Raw genomic sequence first — 11,016 nt, forward strand, 5'->3', positions numbered from 1 at the left:
CAGAAACCTACCATCCATGGAGGGTGCCATGGCCTATTGGCTGCCTCTGTGTTTCCAGGAATTGCAGCTGACTTCTGATACTATGGCTGTGCTTGTCTATTCCCCAGGACAGTACCAGATGGCCTAGGATCCAAACATCTCCAGGATATCAGCTTCAACGCTGAGGAAGAACAAGCAAGTATGTGGTACTCTAGGATCATGTAAGCCTCAGGCCTTGACCTTAAGTCAAGAAGCACAGGCTGCTGTAGGAGGCATATCCATTCAACTCATGTGGCAATCAAGTCTGGCTCTCCGCCAGGGCAAGAAGAAAACCAGGAACTCTGGTTCAAAAAACAAGAAAGACTTCCTCCTCTTGCCCTTACCAACTCCCTCTAGACCTGTCGTGGTGTTTTTTTATTTGATTTTTGTTTGTTTGTTTTTCAACTGACTTGATATTTAAGGCCATGCTTCCTCAGGTAAAATGGTGCTGACCTTTAGTCACCCAAGTCACCCTGCAACATCCGTACACCGACCTTGAGTATACTGTGCCCACACCTAGGCTCCTGCCGGAACAAGAGGTGGCAGAGGTTTCTGCTTCAAAAATTGATTCTGGGGGAAATGGAGGCTGGTCTGGTCTGAATCACCAAGTCCTGCCCAGGCCTAATCATCTCAGCCGGTAGCACTTACAAAACAATTTCAAAGACTGTCCACAACAGCGTTCTAGGTAAGAATCATCTGATATGAAAGGTGCCTATGTAGGTCCTGGCAACCACAAGGATTCCAAGGCCCTGTTGGAGTTATGCAGAGTTGGCATCCTAGTAGTCAAGTAATGACTGTGGTAAAAAATCAGGGATGCACAGAGCCGGGTGGAGCTGGCAAGGGTCAACATGGTAAGCAGGAAAGAGAGTGTGCAGGGCTAATGAGGGAGAGGGGCTTGGGGCCCAGTTGGGGCAAGGAGTATATGAAGATGCATGTGGCAGCTGGAGGAATGTTGAGCACTGCTGAAACTGTTAACCTGGAGTGAGGGCCTGACCAGACATGCAACCAACACCCCTCCCCAGAGAAGGAGTGTGACCTGTCCAGGGAATGGGAAGACTGAAGGAGACTCTCCTACATGTCTCCACTTACCACCACCCCTATGCCCAATAACCCTTCAGTCTGGTAATTGCATGCTAGTATCACTTAGGGTGTCCTTCTCAGTCCTAAGCTTGTGCCTTTGGGGAAATGAGATGCATTTTCCCTCACTTTGCTGAGTTGTGAGCAACTCATGCTGAGTTGTGAGCCATCCATGACCATCTTTACCGAGAGGTGATGCTATCCCTGAGAGCTAAAGGTATGCAAATGATGGCATTATCTGATCATATGGATGAAGCTAAGCCTGAGGCAGTCCACCCTGGGCTTTGCATGTGAGCTAATGCATTTCACTTTTGCTGAAGCTTTGCACTTATGTCACAATGATGACAATATATGATAGCAATTCTAATGCAACCAGAGTTCCACAGGGGAAGGTGTCTGCCTAGATACCCAATCCATTCCTCTAACACCTATTGACTGGTCTCCAGGTTTCCATACTCCCTCATGTTCTTGCAATTCCCAGACACTGGTTGCAAGTGTGCCTCCTGTCCCTACAGCCTCCCCTCCACCCTTCCGAAGTCACTTAGCTGTCTTCCAGGCATTTGGACCCTGTTCTTGTTGTTGCCTTAGAGTCAGATGACACTGGGGACTCATCTATCTCACTGCATTTCTGAAGAGTTTAGTCCACCTATGGGTGACTAATTCCACAACACTCCAGGACCTGGTGTCTGATCCTGTGTTGTCATCCCCTTCATGTCCAGTAGGGTGTGCTCTGAATCAGGCGTTATGACCTCAGGCTCCCTCACCTTCCACCCTCCGGAGACTGATGTTCTACTGACGTTCTTCCCATGGGCAGTGGGTGAGTGCTGTGACCTTTTAGGTTACTCTGTCCCACAGCGTAACTACTGACTTTGTGCAGCTACTGAGTACTTGAACTGTAAGGACTGCATTTTCCATTTTATTTCATTTTAACAAGATTCAAATGGCCACACTTAGCCAGGATCCAGAGCATGGGCACTCAAATTCCAAGTCCCTGGGAAAAGTTGGGGGCCTGCATGTGTAGTAGGCTCACAGATGAGCCTGACACTCAGTTTCATTGAACCTGGTTATCCACAAGCCCGCCAGCAACTCCGATTAAAATAAATTGGAGGAAGTGACATCAAGCTTGTCCCTTGCAGGCTATAGTTCCCACTTCCTACCCTGCAGCCCTTCCTGAGGCCCAGGAGCTCCCTGATCTAGCTCTTCCTGAAGCCAAATCCAACTTTACCCTGGATTCCCCCTTGGCTGGAGTCTGGGCCCAGAAGTACATAGTCTAAAGTGTTGACCTGTGGGGCATTTGGGTTCCCCTGGACTTCGGGAACAGAAGACTGCTATCTCAGCTGGCCCATGATGCCTAAGTGCTCTCCTTTGGCTGGATACCACAGTCTCTGGGCTCTGAAAAATACACTCAGAGTGCCCAGGGGAGTGACCTTCAGGAACAAGTCCAATGTTAACAGCAGGATGCTCGACACGACACTCATGCTTCAGACTGTTTAGTGTCTGCTCTGTAGAGCTCAGAGTAGGGCAGAAGATCTACAGAACCAAACAGAAAGAATTCCCTTGGTCCGTAGAGGGGGATAGTGGCATTGGCCTTCCTCTGTCTCCCCTTTCTCTTATCTCTTCCCCTACCACATCCAGGAACCCCCAGCCCTCCCCCTTGGCTTTGACCACACAGAGGATGGCACAAACAGTCCCCACACTCTCATACTGGCCCTTAGCTGACCCAAAGTCACATCCTGGCTATGCTATGAGCTACAGGGCCTTGTCACCACCTAGGTATTGTCTGCATTAGCAAGGGACTCAGCTTGCAGTGTGAGCTCACGGCAGAGACCGAGGCATCAGGCGAGGCACTGTAGAGACTAGTACTGTTTCTATGAAGTCCCAGCACGGATGCAACTGGCACAGCTACCCCGGCGCTTTGTTCCCATCCCCTCCAGCACACGCCATGTTATTGCTGGCCTCTCTCATAGGCCTCATGCACTGCTGAGAGCCCTGAGATCCCCATTCTGTGGTCACAGGTAAAGGATGTTCCTGTCTGCCAGGGGGGCTCTCGAACAGGAAAGAGGGATAGCTCAGCTGTCTTTGTCAGGGAATACTTGTGGTCCTGGCTGGGAGAGACTGTCCTTTGTCACAGATCCTCAGGCCCAGGCAGCAGGTCCAGAGTCCAGTACTCAGACCCGCAGGGACCCAGGCCTGGACCTGCACAGAGAAAGAGCTTGGTGAAGCCGCCCCTATTCTCCTTTATCCTCCCCTTTGGCCTCAATCCTGGAGAACCTAGTCCAGCAAGGGGCCTGGAAAGGTTCAAACACCAAAGCTGTGATTCTGCCCTTTTGCTTACAAGTAGAGAGAAAGGCAAGGGTAGTGAGGTCCCCAGGGGATGCTCTAGAAGGTTCTATTGCCTTAGATAGAAGTATAGGCAGCACGGGAGCCCAGCAAGTGGATGAGACAGGGTCCTAAATCCCTGCTGTGCCATGTGGGGATACATCTGCTGAGATGGTGATGGTGGATTCCCCAGGGACTCCAGCCCTTTGGGGCTTGATCTGGTATGGAACGGAGTAGGCTAGGCCACCATCTCCTAGGCTGATCTCCCATGCCTCTGCTCTCAGTGAACCTGCTTTCCCTTTCTTTGCCTCAGTTTCCACATCTCTGAAATGGTGAAAACCCTGTGTCTTTCTCAAAGGGCAATGGGGGCTCTGTGAAACATGGTCCTCCCAGGGCATTCTAAAGCCAAGGAACACTGGAAAAGCTGCCTATGGACTCTGCATACCACGGGGGCTCTCCTGTGGAAGGTGAGCAGGGTAAGACACATAGGCAAGCTTGGGACCCAGATCTCCTTTCCAAGCCCGGTGTCTCCTTAGGCCTGTGAAGTAGAGTTCTAGGATGGTCTCCCCCTACACCTGAGAAGGTAGGCCTCCTGCCCAATCTGTTCTGCTCTCTCTATTCCTTACAAACTTTAATTTTTAATTTTTTGAAGCAGGGTCTCACTCAGGCTAGCATAAAACTTACTGTGTAGTCCAGGTTGGCCTTATATTCACAGCAATCTTCCTGCCTTAGCCCCATGAGTGCTAGGATTGCATGCATGAGCCACCATGCCTACCCTACAAGCCCCAACCCCTCACTGTATCTCTCAATATCTAACCCTTGACTGAGGGACTATTGACAGTTGATAGCTTCTGGGAGAGGGAGAGTCAGTTTTCTTTAAGGTTGGTGGCCCCTGGTAGGTTGACCATGTCCCAGTGGATGACGCTGCACCACAATTGGACAGCACAGTGATAGACAGTACAAATTGGACTCAGTAGATTAAACATTTAAAAAAAAAAAAGAGGAAATGAAGTTGGGAGTGGAGAGACGGGGATGGATCTGGGAGGAGGTAGGGGAGAAACAGGGGTGAATATGACCAAAATGAACTGTCTGAAGTTTCTTTCTTTCTTTCTTTTTGAAACATGGCTTCTCTGTGTAGCCCTGGCTGTCCTGGAACTCACTCTGTAGATGAGGCTGGCTTCAAACTTAGAGATATGCCTACCTCTGCCTCCTGAGTGCTGGGATACATATACTCACCAAGTTAAAAGCTTCACCAGCAGTGAAGAGCTGCTTATAGGCGAAGGGTTTGTGCAGTTATCTGGGTACAGTGCCAGCTGGGGCAGAGTTGGCCTCTTGATCTTTTTCTTTGCCCCTTCCAGTAGTCCTGAGGACTTTTGTTTTACTAACCTGTAGCTATGGCCTCTCTGGGGTTATGACCCTCCTCCTTGTTCTGTTAGGTCTGTGGCAATGGAGTCTCTCACCTGGGGCTGGCTAGGACCAGTCCCTAGGCAGAGCTCATTTAGGGAGGCAATATTCCCTGTGACAGTGCAGATAGAGATGTCTGGCCTGGAGCAAACACATTCTAAACCTTGAGCTCCTCCCAGACCAAGGCCCAGGGCGTACCACCCTCGATTTGACTCTAGACTGTTCAGACAGAAAGAGGGTAGCCTGAGACCAGATAGGATAGTCCGGGCTGAGCCAAGCAGGGATCTCCTAAGAGCTAGGGACAGGATAAGCAGGTGATGTCATCCTTGAACATCAGGACAGGCTTGGTATGGAAAGAATGTGGTTGAGGTTGCATACTGTCCTGGACAATCGAGCTCTCTACCTTGCAGGCCCTGTCTGGATCTATCTCTAGCCAGAACTGGACCCTGAATGGCTGGAGTCTCCCTCCTCTATATTTTTGTCAGTGTCTATGACTTATTTCCAGAGACTTAGGGGATGCTGTTGGAGGGATCCCCAAGCTGTTTCTCCCTCCCCCCATTTAGAGATGCTTTCTGCTCTGTGGAGTACTGCCTTTGTTATGTGCCTGCCAGGAGGCCCCATGACACACTGGCTGCAGAGAGCACGTGGCTGCCACTCTGGCCTCTTTTAGAAAGTGGCACATCCCTGGACACTACAGCATTTGAGCATCTAGTGGCATCTGCCTGTAGTTAGAAGCAGGAGTCACTGCAGTTTCTAGAAAGGGCTAGAGTAAGTCACTGGCACATTCCAGTGGTGATGTTTTCTCCTGCAGACTTGCTCAGAGCTGCGGTTCTCTCCATGGGACCTGAGGGTAGGGCCAGGAACTTGTTCTGTGGCCCAGAGCTAAGTCACAGGGAAGATAGCAACGGCCCCCCACAGGAGCAGTGTGGACCCCAGCATGCACGTAGCCACGTCCTAGTCCAGGACTGCCTAGATGGGCAGATCTTGGGCCAGTTGCGCACCCTGTCAGAAGAGGAAGAATCTTCTGGGGCTACCTTTCTTGGGGAGCCTGCCTTCCCTGAGATGGATTCAGAGGATCTCCGTCTGGCTTCCTTCTACGACTGGCCATCTACTGCTGGGATTCAGCCTGAGCCATTGGCTGCTGCTGGCTTCTTCCATACAGGTAAGTCTTGGGGTCTTCCTGCTGTGGTCTGGATGCTATTTAGCACTCTTCCAGGCCAAGAGTTCTGTGCATTCCTGCCCTGAGGGAGGAGCTGATGAAAGGTAGTCCTGTTATCCTGCCTGGCCAGAGGTGATTAGTCTCTTTCATTCCAGGACCTAGAGGGACAAAAACAATGTATCCTATGGATGCAGTGGTCACCTTAAGCATCCTGATTTGTGCCCATCTTGTAGGTAATCCTCCAGGCTTCCCATGTACCAGGCCAGTGCAAGGATCAACTCCATTCAAATCCTTTGAGTACCTGTTCTAGTTACAAATAGTTCACTCCTTTAGCGTGGACTGCTCCTCACTCATGGTAGGGGTCAGGTTCTGGCTCTTTCTCTTCCTGGCTGAGGAAAAAGAGGCAGCAAGACCCACTGAAGGGCTCTGTAAGTATGAACGTAGCCAGAGAAACTGTCATCAGTGGGGCCATCAGGGGAGAATTGGCCTTTCTTCTTGCACTGACCAGTCGAGAGTCCAAATCAATTTAGGACAATTGGACACTGCTTATAAAGGGTTAATGGCTGGGACAGTTAGAACCTCCTTGAAAAGAAGTGTCCCCGAGGCCAACAGATGTTAGGAGAATTTTGTGGACTGGGGTGTCTGCTGTGGGATATGCCTGTAAGCAGTCCTGTTTATAACTTCTGCACAAGGTCATGAAGGACACATCTTCCCATGGTTGGGGGATGGGCAGAGAGCAGAGAGGAGGAAGGCCTGAGCCACTAACACCACGCCTGGCTATGAACCAGTATGGGAGGGTCACCTCTGTATCCTGTCAATAGGAATCTTTCTGGGATGCCCTGAATCTCCCAGGCTACAGATGCTCCAAGCCTTTGGCCCTACCCTACCCACATGCTCTGAGAACAACATAAATGCTAGCTCAGCCTTTCCAGAGCGTTCTCGGGCCCTCCTGACACATGCCCTAGGCATTGTCTTTATTTGCCTTTGAGACAAGAGAGATGCCCATTGCCTTGCTCCCTTCTTGTTAACCTGCTGACAGACCCCAGCCCTGTCTGTCCAAGCTCTGATATCAGGTCATGGAAGGGACACCCTGGGGTTGCCAGTTAGGTGTTACCAGCCATGTGTCTCTGCCATACCCAGGCCAACAGGACAAGGTGAGATGTTTCTTCTGCTATGGGGGTCTGCAGAGCTGGGAACACGGGGATGACCCCTGGACAGAGCATGCCCGATGGTTCCCCAGGTAAGGGCCATGTGGATTGCTGTAGTTCCGATTAATGAAAAGGGCCCTAAAGAACTCTGTCCAGCCTCCTCATCTCCCACAGTCCTGGGACATCAGGATCTCTCTAAGGTAGCAGACAACTCTACTCTTCATGAAGCTCTCTCTGGAAAGGCAGCTACGGTGGGCATTCTCCTTTGCTATCCTCTTCTAGGTGCTCAGAGCCTGTCTCCTGAATAGCTTTCCCAGCAGGTCCCCTGGGGGGGATACATCCCTGACTACCTCCCATAGGGAATAATAGGTTCCATGGGAACAGAAGGCATGGTTCATAGTACTTGAATATAACAGTGAAGCACTAAGAGTCCAGTCCTGCCTTCTGAGATCTCTTCTCCAGGTGTCGGTTCCTGCTACAGTCAAAAGGAAGGGACTTTGTGGAAAGAATCCAGGCCTGCACCCCCTTGCTTAGCTCCTGGGTAAGTCCATCTGTCCTCAGGACTCAGGTGGGTTGGCAGTCTCTACTTTGTTTACTTATGGCATTGATGGCTTTCCAACAGAACCAATGGGAAGAACCAGAAGATACAATTCCTGCCACCCCCTCAGGTGAGATGGCCTGATGCAGAACCCTTACTGTTTCATTGGCATTTGCAGCCTATATGTAGGTAAGACTGCTAAGTGTACCCACCTGCCAGTGAGCAGGGAGGGACTGTGCACACATGTTGATGTCCAAGGCACAGGTCAGGCCACTGCATTCCCTTGTTCCCACTGAGTAAGCTGCTAAAGACAGCAGCCAAACCTGGAAATGTAGCTGCATGTTGGGCTAGTTCTCCTGGGCACTAGCCACAACTTCTGAAAGCCAACTAGAAGCCTGTTGAACAGAGCTATGGAGGACACAGCTTTTCAAATCTCTTCCCCGGGCCCGATGGGACAGGGGTCTGAGGTTCTTCAGGGACCCCTAAGGGGACTTCTGACTTCAAGGACCACCTGATCTGTTTGCCAACTTTGTGGCCACATGCAAGTGGCTTTTTTCCTGAGCTTCACTGCTGTGAGATGTGACAACACTAACCCATTTTAAAAACACGAGTCTGTGGGACACTCTGGTGCAGGGCTTTGTTTACTGTCCTTCCTAGTCATGGTAGCACCTCTAGATAGAGGCTCTGGAAATGTGGCATCCTTAGTGTAAGAGGGCTGGACCTTTCCCAATGACTTCTGGGAACACACAGATCCATGCCACAGACCACCAGCCTTTCTCTACAAGATCGCTCTCTCCCCCTCTCCCTTAAAGATACCAGGGGCAACCAGAACCAGAGCCCAGGTGTCCCCAGCACACCAGCTTCACAACTGATGGCTGACTTGCTCCAGGAGGATGAGGGCCAGATGGCAAGGGCCAGAGGTACCTTCACCCATTCTAGACTTGTCTTTCCTTGTCTTACTCCTCTGGGCATCCATCACCCTTTGTTTCCTGTCCTCCCCAAATGCCAAGTATATACAATCTATGACTACCTAGTCTGATGGGCTGGGTGGGCAGAGCACCCTGGTGGAAGGCAGGCTCTTTGGTGGCCTCCAGGAAGCTTCTGGTCTTGAGCTCATGAACAGCTGAGTGCCATGCAAACCTTTCTGTTCTCTAGGACAGAACTGGTCCTTGGTGGCTGCTGGACCTTCTTTGGGCTCGGCCTCCCTTCTCCACAGAAGCTAGGCCTTGAATCCATTCTTACTAACTCTCTACAGCTCCTGCCCATGGAGGCCCTGAGTTGCTCACATCCAGGAGACAGACGCAGCCTGAAGATGCCAGTGAGCCAGGTATAGTTGGGATCCACCTGAAGTGGATGGGCCACCCTCTTTCGTGGAGGGGGTGCAGAGGGAACATGGAGGGTAAGAGGGCGGGTCGTGTAACAAGCGCATTCCCCTGGAGGAGTCAGTACCCCAGGCCCTGAGGGTGCTGGTGAATTCTTGAGTCCCCAGGAGCTGGGGATGTGCAGGAGCAGCTTCGACAGCTGCAGGAGGAGAGAACATGCAAGGTGTGCCTGGATCGAGCTGTATCTGTAGTCTTCGTGCCCTGTGGCCACTTAGTCTGTACAGAGTGTGCCCCCAACCTGCAGGTGTGCCCCATCTGCAGGGTGCCTATCTGTAGCTGCGTACGCACCTTCCTGTCCTAAACCAGGTAAGGTCCAGAGTATTCCCAGCATTCTTCCTACAGCCTGGGTGTAACCTGAGTGTCTTGCTTCCTAAGGCTAGAAGTGGCGTTGTAGAGACGGCCAGGTCACACCCCTCACTCCCTCCACCAGTCAATCCCACTGTTTTTTTTTTTTTTTTTTTTTTGTTTGTTTGTTTGTTTGTTTGTTTTTTGTTTTTTGAGACAGGGTTTCTCTGTGTAGTTTCAGTGCCTGTCCTGAATCTCGCTCTGTAGACCAGGCTGGCCTCAAACTCACGGAGATCCACCTGGCTCTGCCTCCCGAGTACTGGGATTAAAGGCATGCGCCACCACCGCCCAGCCCCACTGTTTTGAATCCTTCCTAGGTGGAGTCAGAGGGAAAGAGGGCTGGGGGTCACCTCTTGTCCAGTTGGTCATCAAGGGCTTAAGCTAGGCTTGGAGAGGCCAGCTTCAGAGGCACACAGACTAGATTGAAGCTTGGTGGTCATGCGGGGGTGGGGGAAGGGGCACATGGATATCAAGTGTTACATAAACGTGTCACACCCCGTCCTTGCTGAGAGACAGGAGCCATGCATGGCCTTCTTATATTCTCAGAGGTCAGTGTGTCCCCAAGATGTGTCTGATAATTCTCTGGAAAAACAAAGTGGTAGATCAAGGAAGTTCCTGAGGCCAATGGCCTCTGGCTCAGATCAACCTGCTAAGAACAGAACTCATATATGCTTCCTTTTCTTTCTCCAGGTACTACACTGCAGAATGGGCACCCTGCCTGCCACAGCCTGTCCCAGACCATACAGTGGGTCTGCTGGGGACACTCAGTATCTACCACAAACGTAGTACAGCATGGAGCAAGAGTTCCTGGTTGGTGTGAGGAGTGGTTCTGTTGTAGCTTTTGGGATCTATCTGAAGATAATAAAATAGAAGATCTCACCTCAGTGCTCAGCTAGGCTCCATCTCATATGCCCACTGCCATGTCTACTAGTCCATGTTGAGCTGGTCTCTGCTGCTCCTCACCAGCAGAGCAGCACCTGTCAGGGGTCCAGCTACCTCTAAACACTTCACAAACTCTTCCCCACTTTGGGAAAAAAAAAACACTCTTTCTGATTTCTGTGATCTTACACTGTATTCTACACCTCAGAATAGACTGGCTTCAGATCCCCACTTCTAATTACCCACCAACTTTGTGTATTTTCCAATATGGCAGGTGTTCTCAGGCTACTTGCCCAAGGTCCTTCTTTCTGAATGATGCCATCCACTTTCTACAAAGAAGAGTCTATGTAATATCCCCAGGCTCCATGTTTCACTCATGGTTCTCTCCTAGCTTGGGAGTGGCAGGGCTCCTGGTCCAGTTCCAGGGATTCATTCCACTGGCCTCAGTGGGGCAAGGGCCTTTGTTTGACTAAGACCTGCAGCTAGGGTATTACGGTATTTATTCAAGGCCTTTGTCACTCTTGGTGGCTCAGAGGGACTTTGTGATGGGACTGAAGTGTCTTTCCTTTCTCTCTCTCTCTCTCTCTCTCTCTCTCTCTCTCTCTCTCTCTCTCTCTCTCTTTCTTTCTTTTTTGAGACAGAGTTTCCCTGTATAGCTTTGTAGCCTGACCTGGAACTCTCTCTGTAGAACTCTCTCTGTAGATCAGGCTGGCCTCGAACTCACAGAGATCCGTTTGCCTCTGCTTC

General features: G+C 50.9%; 1 protein-coding gene across 2 annotated transcripts; it reads left to right on the forward strand.

The window, feature by feature from the left end:
* The first annotated feature begins 1,283 nt into the window (after positions 1-1,283).
* On the forward strand, positions 1,284-11,007 carry Birc7 (baculoviral IAP repeat containing 7). 2 transcript variants are annotated; one of them, XM_042276955.2, is made up of 8 exons: positions 1,284-5,980; positions 7,118-7,217; positions 7,588-7,666; positions 7,748-7,793; positions 8,476-8,583; positions 8,919-8,990; positions 9,146-9,351; positions 10,081-11,007. In XM_042276955.2, the coding sequence occupies exons 1-7, from the start codon at positions 5,614-5,616 to the stop codon at positions 9,319-9,321; spliced, it is 948 nt and encodes a 315-aa protein (XP_042132889.1). In that variant the 5' UTR covers positions 1,284-5,613; the 3' UTR covers positions 9,322-9,351; positions 10,081-11,007. The 2 variants fall into 2 exon arrangements, with proteins under 2 accessions (XP_042132889.1, XP_015850438.1); XM_015994952.3 differs by having other exon boundaries at positions 1,286-5,980; positions 9,153-9,351.
* The last annotated feature ends 9 nt before the right edge of the window (positions 11,008-11,016 follow it).

Source organism: Peromyscus maniculatus, chromosome 4, assembly GCF_049852395.1.
Source record: "Peromyscus maniculatus bairdii isolate BWxNUB_F1_BW_parent chromosome 4, HU_Pman_BW_mat_3.1, whole genome shotgun sequence".
Taxonomy (NCBI): Eukaryota; Metazoa; Chordata; class Mammalia; order Rodentia; family Cricetidae; genus Peromyscus; species Peromyscus maniculatus.